The sequence below is a fragment of the Aythya ferina genome, assembly GCF_964211825.1.
Source record: "Aythya ferina genome assembly, chromosome: 2".
In the NCBI taxonomy this organism is placed as follows: Eukaryota; Metazoa; Chordata; class Aves; order Anseriformes; family Anatidae; genus Aythya; species Aythya ferina.
Genome location: NC_140297.1, coordinates 119529441 through 119546826, shown reverse-complemented (window position 1 = coordinate 119546826; position 17386 = coordinate 119529441). Strand labels below are relative to the sequence as shown.

General features: G+C 41.8%; 1 protein-coding gene across 9 annotated transcripts in view; it reads right to left on the bottom strand.

The window, feature by feature from the left end:
- OSBPL1A (oxysterol binding protein like 1A) overlaps window positions 1-17386 on the bottom strand; it is a gene marked incomplete at its 5' end in the record, with an annotated part of 77083 nt that overhangs the window by 46388 nt on the left and 13309 nt on the right. For 4 of the 9 annotated variants that reach the window (XM_084511858.1, XM_084511860.1, XM_084511850.1 and 1 more), the window contains 9 exons: window positions 3362-3468; window positions 7740-7821; window positions 8934-9059; window positions 10277-10378; window positions 11433-11496; window positions 11576-11649; window positions 12962-13006; window positions 13095-13162; window positions 13927-14071. In XM_084511858.1, coding sequence (XP_084367984.1) covers window positions 3362-3468; window positions 7740-7821; window positions 8934-9059; window positions 10277-10378; window positions 11433-11496; window positions 11576-11649; window positions 12962-13006; window positions 13095-13162; window positions 13927-14071 — 813 coding nt within the window. The other 5 variants (XM_084511862.1, XM_084511855.1, XM_084511853.1 and 2 more) reach the window with 5 other exon arrangements.

Below are 17386 nucleotides of genomic sequence, written 5' to 3'. Positions count from 1 at the left end.
GTCCCTTCCGAAAAAAAAAAAAAAAAAAAAAAAGCTATAAGAAAAAACAACACCTACAAACAAAGGAAGAAAATCTAAGCCACCAACAGACTGCAAATGAAGTCGACCGCTTTTGGTCTAAATTCGTACTGAAAGATCCAGCATTTAATGCTAAATATAGACAGTAAAAGTGAAACTTAAGCGAGTCGAGGTACTTATCAGCACACTATCTAACGCCCGTTAATGAAGAAGCAAGCTTAAAAAAGACAAGAAGCCGATTCCTTTTCTGAAGGAAGAAGGATAGATCATACCTCTCAGGCTCGTATGGCTTCAGCGTATGGAGCTCAAATGGCAGGGACGGATTTTAACCTTACCCCGTTACACCAGCAAAAGCGACCGTGCAACGGAGGATTAAATCCCAACCTCAAGTTAAACTTCAGTTATATAAAATCGCCGCGGACCACGGCGGTAGGAGAACCGGGCTGCTTCCAGAAGGCAGCTCCCGCTACCTGCTAGAAACCCCGCTCCCTCACCTTGTGCCAAAGTCACTGCAGAAACCCGGCACAGCCCCGGCTTGGCGGCGAGCAACCCACCTGCCGCTCCCCCCGGCACCTTCCAGCGGGGTGCCCAGCCCACCCCTCGCCTCCTCCCGGAGCCGGGAGGGCTCACCCCGTTGCCAGAAAGGGGAAAACCCCCCTGGGGCAGGCGCTACCTACCGCCCAGCCGCTCCTCCGGAGCCCCGTCCTTCGCCTCGCAGCGCGCCGCGGGCGCTCCCCGGCGGGGCCGGCGCCTCCCTGCGAGCCTCGGGGGGCGGCGAGGAGGGGACCCGAGGGGGACCCTCGGGAACCGAGAGGGACCGGAGGAGGCTTGCCGGGCCCTGCCGGTGCCGCTGGAGGTGGCCGAAGCCCCGGGGGGGCCGCGGGCAGGGCGGGAGCGCGGCTCCCGGGGCGGGGAAGGCCCCGCCGCCAGCGGGCATGGGGCTGGGAGCTGCCGGGGCTCCGGGCCCGCCCCTCTCGGGGGTCGTGCCGGCAGCGCACACACCCCCCTGCGGCATCAGCGGCACCGTCACGGCCCCCCCTGTGGCGTCACGGAGCGCTGAGGTCACGCTGAGGAGGAGGAGGAGGAAGAAGAAGGAGGGGGGGGGGTGGAAATCAGCGCCTGCCGCACCGCTGCCGCAAGGGGGAAGGGGGTTGAGCATCGCCCCTTTCCCTGTTTGGTGCTCCTATGGTGCTGGTTTGGTTTCCCTGTGCTCCAGCTTGCCCTAAAGAGGGGGGAATCTGGAACAAAACTCGCCTCCGAGAGGCAAAATGGGGCTGTGCTGTCTCAGTTGGCACCCAGGCAGCAGCGCCTGGTGTGCTGATGGTTGAACCCAGAAGGGAAAAGAAATTCTCCTTAAAGAGGAAAGAAAAGGGTGCAAACGGGTTTGTTGGAGGCAGAAGCAGGTTTCATGGGATACGCACGGCACAGGCAGTGTGGAGCAAGCAGTTCCTCTCCGGCAGAAACGGCGCGCTCAGGGAGCTGCCCTGAGACGAGCTGCAGGGAAACAGCCCAGCGGGCAGTGGAAGAGGCCCAGAAACAGCAGGGCAGGCACGAAATAAGCTTCAAAACAGCTGCTGTAGTTGGTTGCCCTTCCCAAAGCTAGCTGGGCAGTTTTAAGCTCACAGCAGCGACTTCTTGCTAGAGCGGAGCATTCAGAGTCATTCCCAGTTACAACACCTGAGCTTTGTTTCTTGTTTCATCACCGAGATCATGGTCAGAAGAAAAACAAATGAAGGTATTTTTGTTCTTAAGTATTGTTTAGATGAGTGTTCTTATAATAGAGTTTGATACTTCAGCAGACCTACTTTACTGTTCCATATACTTGACGGAGTATTAAAGGATTTCTGTGGGGTCACTCGCTAACACGGAACCCACTATATCGCTTCTGCAATGCCAGCTGAACTATAGCCTGGAAATCAACACTGAATGCTAAATAGCAGTGCTCTGTCTTTCAAAAAACACCGTGGGTTTAAGCACAGCAACACTTAAGGGACGTGCTTTTTCAAGAAGCTCAAGTTTTACAGAGAAATCGCTGCTGTAGTTCCTTCCCTTTATGAGTTCTGGTGTCTTTACAACCCTGGATTCTATTTTGAGACAAAACTCCCCAGGATCACATCTCCCCCTGTCATGACTGACTGGTTTCTCTAGCTATGGTGGAAATTCAAGTTCACACCTCTGCCTATCCCTCTGCGCCCAAATCCATGAGCTACCAGATTGAAACAAGGCCTTTAACACCTACTAAGACTGCTGAAGTTCAAGTAAGGTGAAGCTACAGTTTCACCATATGTTTTGCCATGCTCCACTCTGGAAACCTATTTTAGTCTTGCTCGGAGCAAGATGCCAGCACAATTAAGGAATACTAACCAACACTATACACCCACTGTTGTAACAATTTCCCCCTCATCCACAAATGGATCTGCCAACTTCACTATTAGATTTTCTTAAAGGAAAAAACAAGATGTTAAAAAGCAATTCTTGTTCCTCTCTCGCTAGAGCTTGACTCAAGTAAGTCTAGAAGACTTGTGACTGGAGACAAAAAGGCTTGGAAAGGAATGAAAAAAAATATTAAATCAAATCTAGACAATGGAGCCAGTGTTTGCAGCTCCCTGTTAAGTAACTAGAAGACTAACAGCAAGAACACAACCTCATTTTGATACGTAGCTTGCTGATGACAAGAGCTAAAGGGAAGCACTACTGTTACCACAATTCAGGAAGACAAATTTATTCCATGGCACTAGGGTGTCTTCTGGGGGATTAAGGGGGTGGAGGGGGGAAGTTCTAGATCTTCCAACCCAGGATGTAATGAGTTTGCCATATACACCCAAACTGAAGCAGTTGCATTATGTTTAGCACCACACAAGATACTTGTCACTGGAAAAGTCAGGAGTTCAACAGATATCACTCACACACCCACTAAGCACATGGTCTGAAAACACATTCAGAAGCAGTACTGTTCAACACTTCAGCTAGCCACCATAAAGAAGAAATACATTCAATATTTTAACCTTTGAATCAGCAAAGCAACTGCTTCATTGAGTTCAAGCATTCAGTTTGAACATTAAAAGCAGCAGTTTGCAAGCCAAATCAGACTATTGAGCATTCAGAAGAAAGACTAAGATATCCATTTTTAGATGAACTTAGCTAGTCTTTAGAAGAGCAAGCTTTCATTAGACATTCAGCATGTAAAATGACAACCTGTCAACAGTATGAAATTCTAAGGATGTGTTGGTGTTTTGTTTGTTTGTTATTTTGTTTTGTTTAAAGCAGGTAAGCAGGGGAGCTAGCAAAACATACTAAGCTATTCAGACCCTTTATAAAACCACACACACAGCACAATACATACCCCTTCCTGCTTTGTGAATAGGTGGAGGCAGTCAGCCAGGGCCTCACAAGTTTCCTGGGATACTTCAGAGACTACATCGACTTTTTGTAGGAGAGGAGAAGGTATTCCTGAAAGCACCAAAGGATTAGTAGCTTTAGGGGGGCATTATGGATTCTACAGGGTTCTTTTAATTATTATTTTTTGTCTAAATTATACAGATATAACATTCATATTCTACAGAAAGTCAGCGTGAGGGAAGAACAAGCAAAAGTAGCACTGAAGAAATGTGGGTTTTCTTTTGCATCCTTTACCCAGTACTGGTATAAGTGACACATGGATGGATCAAATGTCTAACCTTAGTTTAGATTTAAGAGACTCATGAGAATTCAAATACAAAAGACACTGCACTGGTTTAAAATAAGTTAACGTGAGAAATGTAGGTTTTTTCCTTCTAGCATGGTACTTATACAGGAGGCAAAAGCTTACGACAATGCAGCTGGAGATTTAGTTTTGAAAAATAGATGGGGAGCTATAAGGATATTGATCAATAAAAGGGGGAGAAGATAATATTTTCATGGAGTCATCTCCTAGATAAGCAGCATGGCTCGCATAGCAATGCCACCCCGCATTGTGCTATGGCCGGTTCTGGCAGGGGCTACATGTCTAGAACCAGCAGGACACTACGATAACCCAAAGAGCAGGTAGCAAGATTTTAGTAATATTTGAGTTCATCTGTCAAGTTTCGTGATGTGCAGCAATTCCCCAGAAGTGAAGCACATTGTTCTCTGAGTCAGTGTATTTGTTGCAATGAAACTAAGTGTTCCTTTAGTGGTCCCAGCCTCTAGGTCTGTTGAATCCACGTTATAACACAGGAGCTCCACGCTGATGCCACAGCAGTAAAGGTTCAGCAATGACAGCTTTAAAATACCTTCCTGAATTTATTTTGCACCTTGTGCAGAACACAAGGTACAGCACATACAACACATACTAGTTGTCTTTGACACCAAGGCTCCCATCTGAACGGAATTAGGAGTTCCCGCTTAGAACATCCAAGAACAGCAAGCGTCTCTAGGAGGTGCAGCACACTGAATGCAGGGGCAGAGACACATTTGTAATAAATATGTTTAAATCCCAAAGATACCTAGATTTATAAATGGCATGTTGACAGACATCTAGAAAATGATTTTTAAGTATCTAGTCCCCAGTATAGCCATTTTTATATTACTCAAAAGCAAGCTCGCTGGCTTGCTCCAAATATCTTGTCAAATACTTTGAGAACAGGGAGAGCTGCAGCAGTTTTCTGTTGAGACCTACAGAGATTACGCGTGAATCTGTAAACAGTTCACTGACCCATGAAGCTGCAAACTCATTACAAGAAAAATAGGAACTTATTACTGCTATTGGCCAAGACTAGCAGTTTCTTGGAAAGAGATAGCATCTGGTTTTGCTTTACTATGGGTTTTGTTTATTCAAACTGCATATTCAAAGAAAAGAAAAAAAGTCAATGGCCTCATTGGTTCTTCAGGTCAGCATTGTGGGGTCAGAAAACATTCCCACATCTACCAAAGGGAATTTAGCCACCACCATAATAATTTTGAAAATTTTAGAATAATTCTTTAACATCTGGTATTATTCAACATCTTTGTCAGTGACACGGGCAGTGGGACTGAGTATTTCCTCAGCAAGTTTGCAGGCAACATCAAAGTGAGTGATTCAGCCAAAATACTGGAGGGAAGGGATCCCACCCAAGGGGACTGAGACAGGCTCAAGAGGTGGGCCCATGTAAACCTCATGAAGTTCAGCAAGGCCAAGCGCCAGGTCCTGCACCTGGGTGGGGGCTACTCCAAAACATGAACACAGGCTGGGTTATAAGTGGATTAAGAGCAGCCCTGCACAGAAGGAGTTGAGGGTAATGGTAGATGAAAAACTGAATATGAGCCAGCAATGTGTGCTTGCAGCCCCAAAAGCCAATCATATCCTGGGCTGCATCAAGAGAAGCATAGCTAGCAGGACAAAGGAGGTGATTATCTGCTCTCATGAGACCCCACCTGCAGTACTGTGTTCAGCTCTGGGGCCCCCAGCACAAGAAAAACATGAAGTTGTTGGAATGAGATGACCACAGAGATGACCAGAGGGCTAGAGCACCTCTCCTATGAAGAGAGGCTGAGAGAGCTGGGGATGTGCAGCCTAGAGAAGAGAAGGCTCCAGAGAGACCTTACAGGGGCCTTCCAGTACCTAAAGGGGGAAGCTACAGGAAAGCTGGAGAGGGTCTCTTTATCAGGGATATAGGATGTATAGGATTTATAGTGATAGGATGACAGAATATCCTGAGTTGGAAGGGACCCACAAGGATCATTGAGTCCCATTCCTGGCTCCACCCAGGACCACCCAAAAATTCAGACCATGTGTCTGAGAGCACAGCCCAAACGCTTCTTAAACTCTGACAGGCTTGGTGCCATGCTTCATCCCTGGGGAGCCTGCTCCAGTGTACAACCACCCTCTCAGTGAAGAGCCTCTTCCTGATGTCCAGCCTGAAGCTCCCCTGTCACAGCTTGACACCATTCCCATGGGTCCTATCACTGGTGACTAAAGAGAATAGATCAGCACCTGCCCCTCCACTCCCCCCTGTGAGGAAGCTGTAGACCACGATGAGGTCTCCCCTCAACCTCCTCTTTTCCAGGCTGAACAGGCCCAGTGACCTCAGCCACTCATGTGTCTTCCCCTCTAGGCCCTTCACACCATCTTCGTCGCCCTCCTCTGGACACTCTCCAACAGTTTAAAGTCCTTTCGTACTGTGGTGCCCAGAACTGCACACAGAACTCCAGGTGAGGCTGCACCCGCAGAGAGTGGAGCAGGACAGTCACTTCCCTCAACCGACTAGCAATGCTGTGCTTCATGCACCCCAGGATATGGTTGGCCCTCCTGGCTGCCAGGGCACACTGCTGGCTCATATTCAACTTGCTGTCAACCACAACCCCCAGATCCCTCTCTGCAGGGCTGCTCTCCAGCGTCTCGTCACCCAGTCTGTACGTATAGCCAGGGTTGCCCCGTCCAAGGTGCAGGACCCAGCACTTGCTCTTGTTAAACTTCTTGCGGTTGCTGAAGGACAAGGACGTGGGGTATAACAAGGGGTAACAGCTTTAAACAAAAAGACTGTAGGTTTAGATAAGATATTAGGAAGAAATTCTTCACTGTGATGCTGGTGAGGCACTGGCACAGGCTGCCCAGAGAAGCTGTGGATGCCCCATCCCTGGGGGTGTTCAAGGCCAGGCAGGACGGAGCTTTGGGCAGCCTGGTCTGGTGGGAGGTGTCCCTGCCCATGGCAGGGCGTTGGAACTATGTGATATTTAAGGTTATTTCCAACCCAAACCATTCTGTGATTCTGTGACGATTGTTTTGTTGTATTATGAATTAGTCTTGTCTGTGAATTACAGTCTTAGTCATAAAAGACTCACATCTGATACAAAATGTTACTTTTCTTTGTGAAGCAAAAGCTCAGTGTATCCACTTAGAGCAAGTGTATCCAGCTTGAGCAAGATAGGTTAATGCCACAAAGTAACTGACCCCAGTGGCATTTGGAGAAAAGACTCCACATTGAGAAGGTACAGGCATGAAAATTGCTATTATAAGGGTATAATTTGTGCAAGTATTACAAGGGTATGGGTTTGTGCAAATAAACTTGTCTTCTAGTTTGAGCTTCATAAATTTTAATAACAATATTTAAGATGCACTGAGGTTACAAAGGCACAACAGTTGAACACAGAAAGGCATCCTATAAGAAATTTAACCTATGAAGAACTGTACACATTTAAGGTGTTCTGATCTCTAACAGCTTGATGCCTATGTTATTTTCAGTCAGTTATGCTGCAGAAGTTCCAGGTAGATGTCAATTTAAGATTTATTACTTAAAATAAATCCTGAAATCTTTAAAGCTGGCATGAAACTCATGGCAGAAGTCTGTGGAATATATCGCATCACACCATACCTCCATTCCCCTGTATAGTTTTATAATTCCAGCTTGTGTCCTGTTTACTATGCCCCAAGCTTTCACTGTTTCTACTCACTACAACAAAAGTTCTTTAAGGAGGAATCTACATGAAGAGAGCCAGCTATTTGTGCTTTTCAGGTGACACACTCTGCAATAAACTACCAACTACAGATTTTAAAAGTTCTTGGAAGTAAACCTCTACCTTATATTCCTGTGATACTCCCCAGTAAGTACTACATCTAAGGGTAGATTCACTTCATTTATAGACACTAATAAATTGAGGAAAGCAGTCATAAGTCTTCAGGAGTTTGAAAATATCATTTCAGTGAAATGAAAGTACATGCTGCTTAAGGAAAAAAGGAAAAGAAAATTGCCTGGTAACAAACTGCATTTTATAAGAATAAGTTTTACCTTTTGTAACATCCAAAGATTTAACCATTGCAAGGAAGTCTGAAATCTCTTTACTGAGTCTTTGTTGGCATGCTTGAGCTTTCTGGAAGAGAACAAGGGCAGTGATTTCAGGAGGGCCTTGTTCTAGGGAAAGCATATGTCTATTATCTTAAGTACACTGAAACTTTTAAATTTGAAGAGCATTACATATTAAAAAAAATTGAATTTGTTTTTGAATTACCTTCAAAGGCAAAAGCAAACAGAAGATTTATGCACTAATTTTGTTTAAATTAGCATAACAAACTAAACCTCAAAATTATATAATATGTTCTGCTTTTCCAATTTTTCTCCCTTTTCTTTTTATTTTTTTTTATTAAAGTTTGAAAACCCAGGAAAAGCCATTGCTTGCCCTTTGATAAGAAAGGCAAGAGTAAGCAAATGCATAAGTTAGCTGACATCTGGCAAGTACAGAGACTTACAGGAACACATCCCAAGATCAAATCCCAAGCCTGCATTTGAACTTGCAGTTGTCTATTGATAACATCACCTTCTTGAGCAGGCTGCTGGGAACTGCCAGCAGCAGTTATCCTCCCATGTCCTTTCTGCCATTCTCTTGTACCATTTGGTGCTCAGTCATATGATTTTTTTTTTGCATTACAGTCAGAAATTCTGCCTACTCCTCATTAAAGTGAAAGGGTTTTAGAAGCATGCATACAGCAAAAAACAAGAATCCCAGCCTTGATGCTAAAATAATCACAAGACAACTCATTTACATCGGAGGCCTGAACAATCGCTGTGCAGTACACCTGATGGGTCCTGAGGTGTTAAAGGCTCGTTTCTAAGTCATTTCACTGCCTCTTTTATAGAGGTACATATAGCTGAATGTTAACTTCGGTAACATCAAAGCTAGAGTACAAGCATAGTATACAAGGCTCCCTCTCCTGGCCGAAAGACTTAAAAACAACATTCTACCTTACAGTAGTGCTGGTAAAATTGAAAAGAAAAAAAAAACACCATCCTGTAACTACAATAAACATGTCATTTTATGCACACAGTCCAAACAGGAATATATCACAATAAGCAATACAAATACAAGCAGCATTTATGCACCCCTGGAAAGGAAGAACCATTATTTTTGGCCAAAAGTACATTGAAGTATCCCTGCAAAGAACAGTGCAACTGCCTAGATGCATGATACAAGTATTTAGTACATACTTTCAGAGTTTCTTGTAGATCTGTAACAGATACTGTATCATCTTCCTCATCATCACTACTCAGCTGTTCCTGTGTGCAGTAATGAGTGCTATACGCAGAGTGGTCTTCTATGGCTTCCAGCCAACTCTGAACAGAAAAACAAAGTTAATACATTTCAAAGGTCATCCCCCGAAGGCAACAGCATATATGCAAAAGAGCAAATTAAAGCATTCTATCTAGATGACATTCATTCGCAAGATGTAACATCTTAGCGAGCAGAAGAGACTGACAAAAATTTCAACATATTCAAGATAAGATGCAATGTGGTCAGAGTGCTGCTAGGACTTAACTGATCAGACTTCAAGTACAAATGCCAGTCACTCCCCAAGTCTATCCAAGCTCACATAAAAACATCATATCGATTAATAAAAGACTGTAGAGAATGTATTTTGCACCTTCAGTTTTCTGTTCAGACAGCAAGGTCTCCATGGCAAAGTCAGCCTTCTTTTGCACGACAAACTGTGTACAAAACTTCAGGCACTATTGTAATTAAGAAGTTGATTCTTTTACTGCTCACAGAATCACGGGGTGGCTGAGGTGAGAAGGGACCTTTAGAGGTCATCTGGTCCAAGCCCTGCTCAAGCAGGGTCACTGGGCTGGCCCAGGACCTGACCTAGATGGCTTCTGAATATCTCCAAGGATGGAAACTCCACAACCTCTCTGGACAACCTGTGCCCCTCACCAGACTCACTCCAGTATATCCATGTATCTGTCATATTGGGGAGCCCAGAACTGGACGCAGCATTCCAGGTGCCTCCACCTCTACTTCATCTCTAGTTGGCACACCTATAGAAGTACAGTACTAACTACACTACAAAAAAAAAAAAAAAAAAAAAAAAAAAAAAACTCATGTTGTCCCCACCCCCTTATCTTCTACCCCCTCCCCCCTCCCAAAAAAAAATTATTTATCATCTGGGCAATTGGCTAAGAGTAGACCATATCATGAAACCTCCTTTTGTTTGGGATAACGAACTATGACAAAGTACAACAGAAGGAAGTTGCAGTAGAAATCTACCGGATGGAGAAGTTAATGAAAAAGAAGAAGTTAAACTACAGGGCACAATACAGACTAAGGGCTGGAAAAGAAGGAAGCACTAGTTTTAAAGATGCTAGCAACAATATGCCCATTTCTGCAAGCTAGTCTGTAGTCATGCTAAGAGATTTAACACATACACTTAGGTTACCAAGTCCTGATAGTCAAGATCCTGAATCTGTCACTAATGCACCCATAGATAGCTGTATGCAAATATTTTCATTATAGAAATCATTACATCTTAAAGCCTTTAATAAAAGCTCATTATTACCTCTCTAGTTTGAGAAGGAAGGCTATTTTTAGGGATCTTGAAACGATGAACGGTGTCATCAAAACACCTGACAGAAAAGAAGCAACTGTCTGTAGATTTTACCTAAAGCAATGGGGAGAGGAGACAAAATGAGTATAAACAAGCAGTAAGAAAAGGCAAAACAGTAAGAGTAAGCAAGGTGGAGAATTACTCTCAGAAGTTTTTGCCTCCGTTTTGATGCAAAACAGATACGGTTCACAAAAAGCTTTCTCAGAACAGTTGTGCAGAATGTGCTGACTTGCACTTTACCCCATATGAAAATACAGAAGTTCATTATGTCAAGACATTATGTTTGCATAGCATTAATCGATTCAGACAAGATATCAGTAATGGTGTAAAGCCACTGAAGTTAAGGAATTTGTAGGTATAAAAAGGAAAGAATGACTTTTCATACAAGAACATATGTAACAGAGCTTGTGGTGCCAGTTTACATATCTAGGACAGGCTATCTACAGAAGTACTGAGATTATCCTAAATGCATTCCCCTTGAGCACTTCATCTTTCTGCACATTATACGCCTTTCCTTCCTTCTCACATACTTCAGCAGTAAGGTCTGAGATACAATTATTCTTTCTCCTGAGAGGTGGATTGTCACACCTGACTTTTTTTTTTTTTTTTTTTTTTACTGTCTTGCCCTCCATTCCTTCCCAAAAAGGATTCCAACAAGCATAACTGAATTACTGAATTTAAGGAAGTGCTCAGAAGTCAACTTCAGAACTGATTTGTTCTCATCTGAAATGAATTTAATTTACACATTCAGTCACCAGTAGTCAGCAACAGCTACAAGAGGAACTAGTTATTTGCTGTTCTGTATCACATGCTACAAATAACTGTTTGGCACAACCGAAGAGGCATACTATCAGGAAGTCTTACGTTTGTTTAAATTTTCAGGACTTTGGGAAGAAGTGAAAGAGCTAAAAAGCAACACAGAATACTTTACTTGACAAGAACCACTGTGGTTTTTGCAACAGCGCAAGCTTTTTCACTTAGTAAAAATAATAGGCAGGCTTAGCAACCTAGCTGAAGCTTTCATCGTCTAGGTACAGAACACTACCACAAAACAACAACAAATTAAAAAAAATCATACAGTAGTTACAAGTCTTATTTCACTTCCTACCGTGCACACAGCTTGTGTTAGATGCTTGCATCCCTGACGATGCTCGTTATTTACTGCATCAGCTCTTTGAAAGAAAAAGAGATTTAGTAACAAAGGTTGGAATTATTTAAATCACTTATCAGAAATTTAAATAAAGAACTTACTGTCTCCGATACCAGGAAAGGACTCCACGGTCCAGTACTATCCAGTAGAGTTTCCAACCAAAAAATCGTGAGCTCTAAGGAAAACAAAACCAAACCAGAAAAAAAGTAAGGTTAAAAGCTGAACAGTTACAGTTCCCAGTGAGCTTGATTGCTTGAAGGTGATTACAGAAAACCATCAGTCATGAGGAAAACATTTTACCTGCTACATATCATAAAATGGCTTGGGTGAGAAGGGACCTTGAAGACCATATGGTTCCAACTCCCCCACCATGTTCAGGGACACCTCTCACCAGACCAGGCTGCCCAAAGCCCCATTCAGCCTGGCCTTGAACACCTCCAGGGCTGGGGCATCCACAGCTTCTCTGGGCAGCTTGGGCCAGTGCCTCACCACCCTTGGAGTGAAGAATTTCCTCCTAACCTCTAATCTAAATCTCCCTTCTCCTAGTTTAAAACCCTTTCCTCTTGTTCTATCATTATCTCTCCCAAGCAAGAGGTTGCTCTCCATCTTTTTTATAAGCACTCTAAGTATTGAAAGGCTTCAATGAGGTTACCCCAAGGCCTTCTCTTCTTCAGGCTATCTTGTTGGTTGCAGACATCTGAGAATACTTTACAATTATAATGCTATTTTCTTTTCTGGAAATGTCATAAGACAAAAGCTTTGATAAGTTTGCTATTCAGTCATATAGCAACTGACATATTTAAACTGTGCTTTTTATTTTTTACTTTTACGGGGATTGTTAATCACCACACAATTCTACTTTGTAAGAAAATCAGAAGAGAAACAAAACATCAAGATATCTAAACTGCAAAATTTTACCTTTCACAAGTCTTGGTACGTAATTTAGATTTAAAAACCAGCTCTTATATTTGTGTGTGCGAATAGGAAAATTTACACTGAAGAAAGCTTCAACAAGTCTTCAAAGATTTCATGAAGGAATATAAAAAAGCACTTGTACAAGATTAAAAAAACAAGTTCAATGGGGAAAAAAGTTCTTTAAATATTATAGAAAAACAAGCACTTGACTGACATTTTCCCTGAAAGTTTTAAAGATTTTCACAAGTTGAACTTGTGGCAAAATATTAGTCATAAATTAAACACACACCTATTCAGGGAAGAAGTGTTTTGCCTATCACACAGATAAAGGCACAATGTTTTACTATAGTGAAGCCTTGTCAGAAAAATTACCAAGAAGTAATTCTAAGGACAGAGGTTAAGATCAGAGTGCCACAAATCTAATAACTGCTTTACTCAGCCAACTTGTAATTTGTCCAGTATACTCAAGTTATGTATTATTGAAAAGCTCCCTCATCCATCAACTGCTACTTATGTACAGGAGGTTACATACTTGTAGATCTTATACACTATTTTAGAAAAAGAAGACATACCTTCCACAGGAGACCTTCGTATCTTCTCAAGGGTTTGTTGATAACCTGCACAAAAATTAAAGCTTATATAGGAGTAGCTCAAAACTAGACAACCTTTGCAAGTGGCATTTTAAATGGGTACAAAACTTCTTACCTTTCCAGTTTTACCTCCCAGTATCAGTTTCATTTCTGCACCTTGGGCTAAATCAAGGGGTGTCTGATCTGCTCAGTAACCAAGACAAAGCATGAGAATTTGATAAAAAATAGATGCAACTGGCTTAAGATAATCACCCTAATGCTGTGCAAACCCACTGGTCCCACAGGCATCTGAAGTTTACTGGAAACGGGGAACCCAAGCTCCCCCGGGGCAGAAGATGACCAAGGATTCTGAACTTTCAGGCACTGAGCTGCCCTACAGAGTTCTGCCAGCCACCAAGGGAGCCTTTGCTCTTAGTTATTTAAATTTGTTTTCAGCACTTCAATTTTGTAAAACAGTTTGGAACATTCACAGTTATCAAGGTGGAGGTGCCTTTAATCAGATGACAAATACAAAATCTGCATAACATCTGCGTAAAGATTTCCTGGACTTGCTTTCATGATTAATCTAATGATCAGAAGCCTTTTCCTGAAGAGTCACTTTGTCTGGGTCATGCCTTCAACCTTAGCACTTTTGTTACCAGTGTCTAAAGTTCAGTGTTTAGCATCAGAAAACAAAAGCCGGGCACGTTTCATGGTTAAGACAGATAACAAGTAAACTTTCTAGAAATGGCTAAGGTAGGAAAATAAGAGCTTGTATGAGAAGTATTTCACCACAGTTTGTAAGTCTCCTACAATTTAGTCAATGTTGGGCTACCTGTATTACTGATACAGAGCTTGTAAAGCACTAAGATTTTCCCTGAACATTAAGTTGTAAGTAACATAGCTTATAGAAGCAGTTAAGTTTTTGTTTTATCTTAACACTTTATGTACTTTTATTTGGTACTCACCATTTTTGTTTCTTATTTTAGGATCTGCTCCACTTTTCAGAAGTTTTAATGCACAGTGCTTATGGGCACGGTATGCTGCACAATGCAATGGTGTGTTCCCCATCTGATCTGTACAGTTGATATCAGGTGGTTTGGGCTTGTTTAACTGGAAAAAAAAAAAGTTTGGTTGGCTTACCAGTTTCCCCTCCCCCCCTCCAGATGCCACCTTCATCCTTTTGAAAGCTTGAAGTATCCTAGTTAGGAACAGTTGTGCAGGTCTGGCAATGAAACAGGCAGGTAGCAGATGTTCTGAGAAAGGCAAAGACTACAGCAATCAAGGAAAATGTTCAGCTGTAGTAAGGAACTTTTTTTCTATGCTATATCCTTCTCTGCTCAGAATCTTGCTAAGCCACACAGTGTCAGAGAGAACTCCCCAAAACCACGGTTCAGTCATCTGTTACATTATCCGACTTTTGAGCTGAGCCAAAACTTACTGTTTTTTGTGGAAGACTATTATCCACAGTCTGAAAGTTAGTACTGGCCAGCACTCCATCCAAAACAAGTTTATGCAGCCACACTGCTTCAGAGAATAAGGGTTTTGTGTAGTAGGGTGGTAGGCCTGTCATTCTCAGTGACAGCACTTCAAAAGCAACAGCCATTTAAAAGTTCCTGGTATAGGCAGCCTGTCATACAGTTTTGCTATATTCTCACATCTAACTACCACAGAAACTTAAGATTTAAGCAGCTATGTAACTGAAGAGAGGAAAAAAAGAGTTTTAATTAGACATGGCTTTGAGAAACTGACCCTTTTCTCAAAGAAAAAGGTTATTAAGCATGACACCAGTACCACCCCTAAAATACCACTAATTCCACTGTAATATGTGGCTATTCGATGTATACACACAATTATCGTTAAACTTCCAAACCAAATGGAACTTTCTTAATAAAAACACTAAGTTGGTGTTCAGCAGTCTTGGGAAACTAGATTTACAAGTGCCTGATGACAATTGTAGAAGACTTAAACTGAGTTTCTCTAGGTCAGACACGCTATATCAGAGAAATTATTCCTTAATAACAGGATTCCTGTGGCAACAATTTAAGTTAGCATCAATATTAACCAGCTTAATGTGCCTCATAAAGGATAAACTGCTACAACTGTTATGTACAGTTTAACTGGAAAGAGAAGTCAAGAAGAAACAGCTTGTAAAAGTATAACCTCATCAACACCAAGATCTCAAATACCCAAGTCCCTGAGCATGCACAGATTTTTACTCCTTCAGAGCAGCTGTTTTATATCTGCCCTACCACTGCCCATCAAAGCACCTTTTAAGCCACTTGACTGTACTTTCAGAATCTTTTACCTTGTCACGAGGTACTATGTGAAGGAAGTTTCATGCATAGACTCATTGAGACAAGAAAACCTCCAGCCATGTCAGTGTATGTACAAGTAAGTTTTTGAGAACTCAGAGGAAGAATGCTTACTGGTTTTGACTCATGTAGATTGAAGAACCCCATTTAAGACAGCTACTGAACGTCTAACTTTTAGTAGCAAAACATACTGTGATCTAGTGAGAATCTCAACAGAAGGAAAGCACAAGAGACACCATTAGGTTGACTTTAAGAAACTACAATAGGAGTAACTAGAAGGTTAGAAACATATGCAGGAAAAAGGAGAGAAAATGGTGTGAAGTTCAATTAGAAATGGAGAGAACTATATGGAGAAACTATACAATTAAGTTATTTCTCTCAGACAATTGGGTTAAAATACACACCACAGTATTTTTTAGTAAAATTATCAGGATAAAGGAGAATTAACAATAAAGGTATCTTTCAAGTAAGTGCTGTTCTGTTCCAAAAGGAGGGCACTTGAGAATAAATTCTAGTCTATTATGTCTCACAAAAGAAGACTTAACCAGCTAAAGTGGTTTCATAAGTATTATAGTCTGATAATTAAAAAAAAAAAAAGAAAAAGGAACAGAGAAGTCCTGAACATCAGTAGGCAAAATATAAGGAACTCTCAAGATAAAGGGCCATTCAGGAGAGCTACACAAACTCTCCATTGAGATTTTACTTAAGGTTAGAAAAGTAAAATGGAAAAAAGTTCTTTGGGTTTCCTCAAGAATCAGCGGTAGTTTTAAAATTGTAATGCAATGGTCACAGGTCCAATTCAAAGGATTCTGGGAAAAACCCATGTCACTACTTAATCTTGGGCTCAAAAAAAAAACAAAAAACACTTAAGTGCTCTGAGATGTTTAGAGGTCCACATATAGCTGTCCTCACATATACACAGCTCAGTGATGCTACATCTGAAATGTATACATAGCTTAGAAATGAAAAAAGTTTACAGCAAGAATTATATGTGGATATACGGTTACATGGCACATGAAAAAAAGCACAAAGCTCTTTAACAACAGATTACTAAGAGGAGTCACCCTTTTCTGTTTCTTTCCCCATATTACTGTAATAGTCAACAGGCACACAACGTCAAATGCAGCAGGTGTTATGAATCATCAGAATCAAGAACAGACCACTTATGCCAGCATATTAATTACAATTAGTACAATCATGCCAGTACATTAATGTACTATTCTTCTACACGAGGTATTCTGTACATCTCTGGTTCTCTCTCCAGTTCAGAGGATAGTACAAGAAGTACAGATAAGAACAACAAGGCTAACTGAAGATTTAAAAAGTTTCCATGCAGGTAGTTGGACGGACAAGGGCTCTTGAGCCTTGAAGGGATCAATTTAGATGAGGGTAAAATTAACAGAATGCCAAATCATTAAACATACAAATCCCACAGTTGTGAATTTTCCATTAAAAGCAAATAGGAACATTCAGACTGCTTTAACATATTACCTTTTAAGACTAAAGATACTAATTAGATGGAAAGTGTTCCACAATGCACATCTGACTTCCAAGGAAACTCTTCAGTACTCTCAAGAAAACTTGAGTTAAACACTGAGGCCCTGCTTCAAAATACAACTGGTTCTTGGCAGCCTGCTACAGTTGACTCTGTTCTGCAAGCGGTTATTTAATTGGACTAGATAATTTAGAGGCACATTCTGGTCTCAATTCTTCAGTGATTCTGCTTCTCCCATAGCCTTACTATACCTTGGTGCTGTTCAGTTTAAATTACTTTCAATGTATGTGCACATATACCAAATCTTCAAGCATTTCTCAGAGAGGAACTGTGTTGTGCAGATTACTGTTCATTAAAAACTAGAGACTCCAGCTGCAGTGGTTGGTGGAGACAAAAGGTTACTTTCAAGACTGAAAATAGGCCATACTGCAGTGAAAACACACTGCTATGTCAAGAGATCCAGAACACTGGAATTTACAACTATATGAAGACTATTTAGAAAACTAACATGAAAGACGTAGAAAACAACTGCTTTGCAACCCCCAACAAGGTGGCCAATAAACACCTGGGGCTTCAGCATCTTACCAACATAATATTATAAAAACACTAATATTCAGA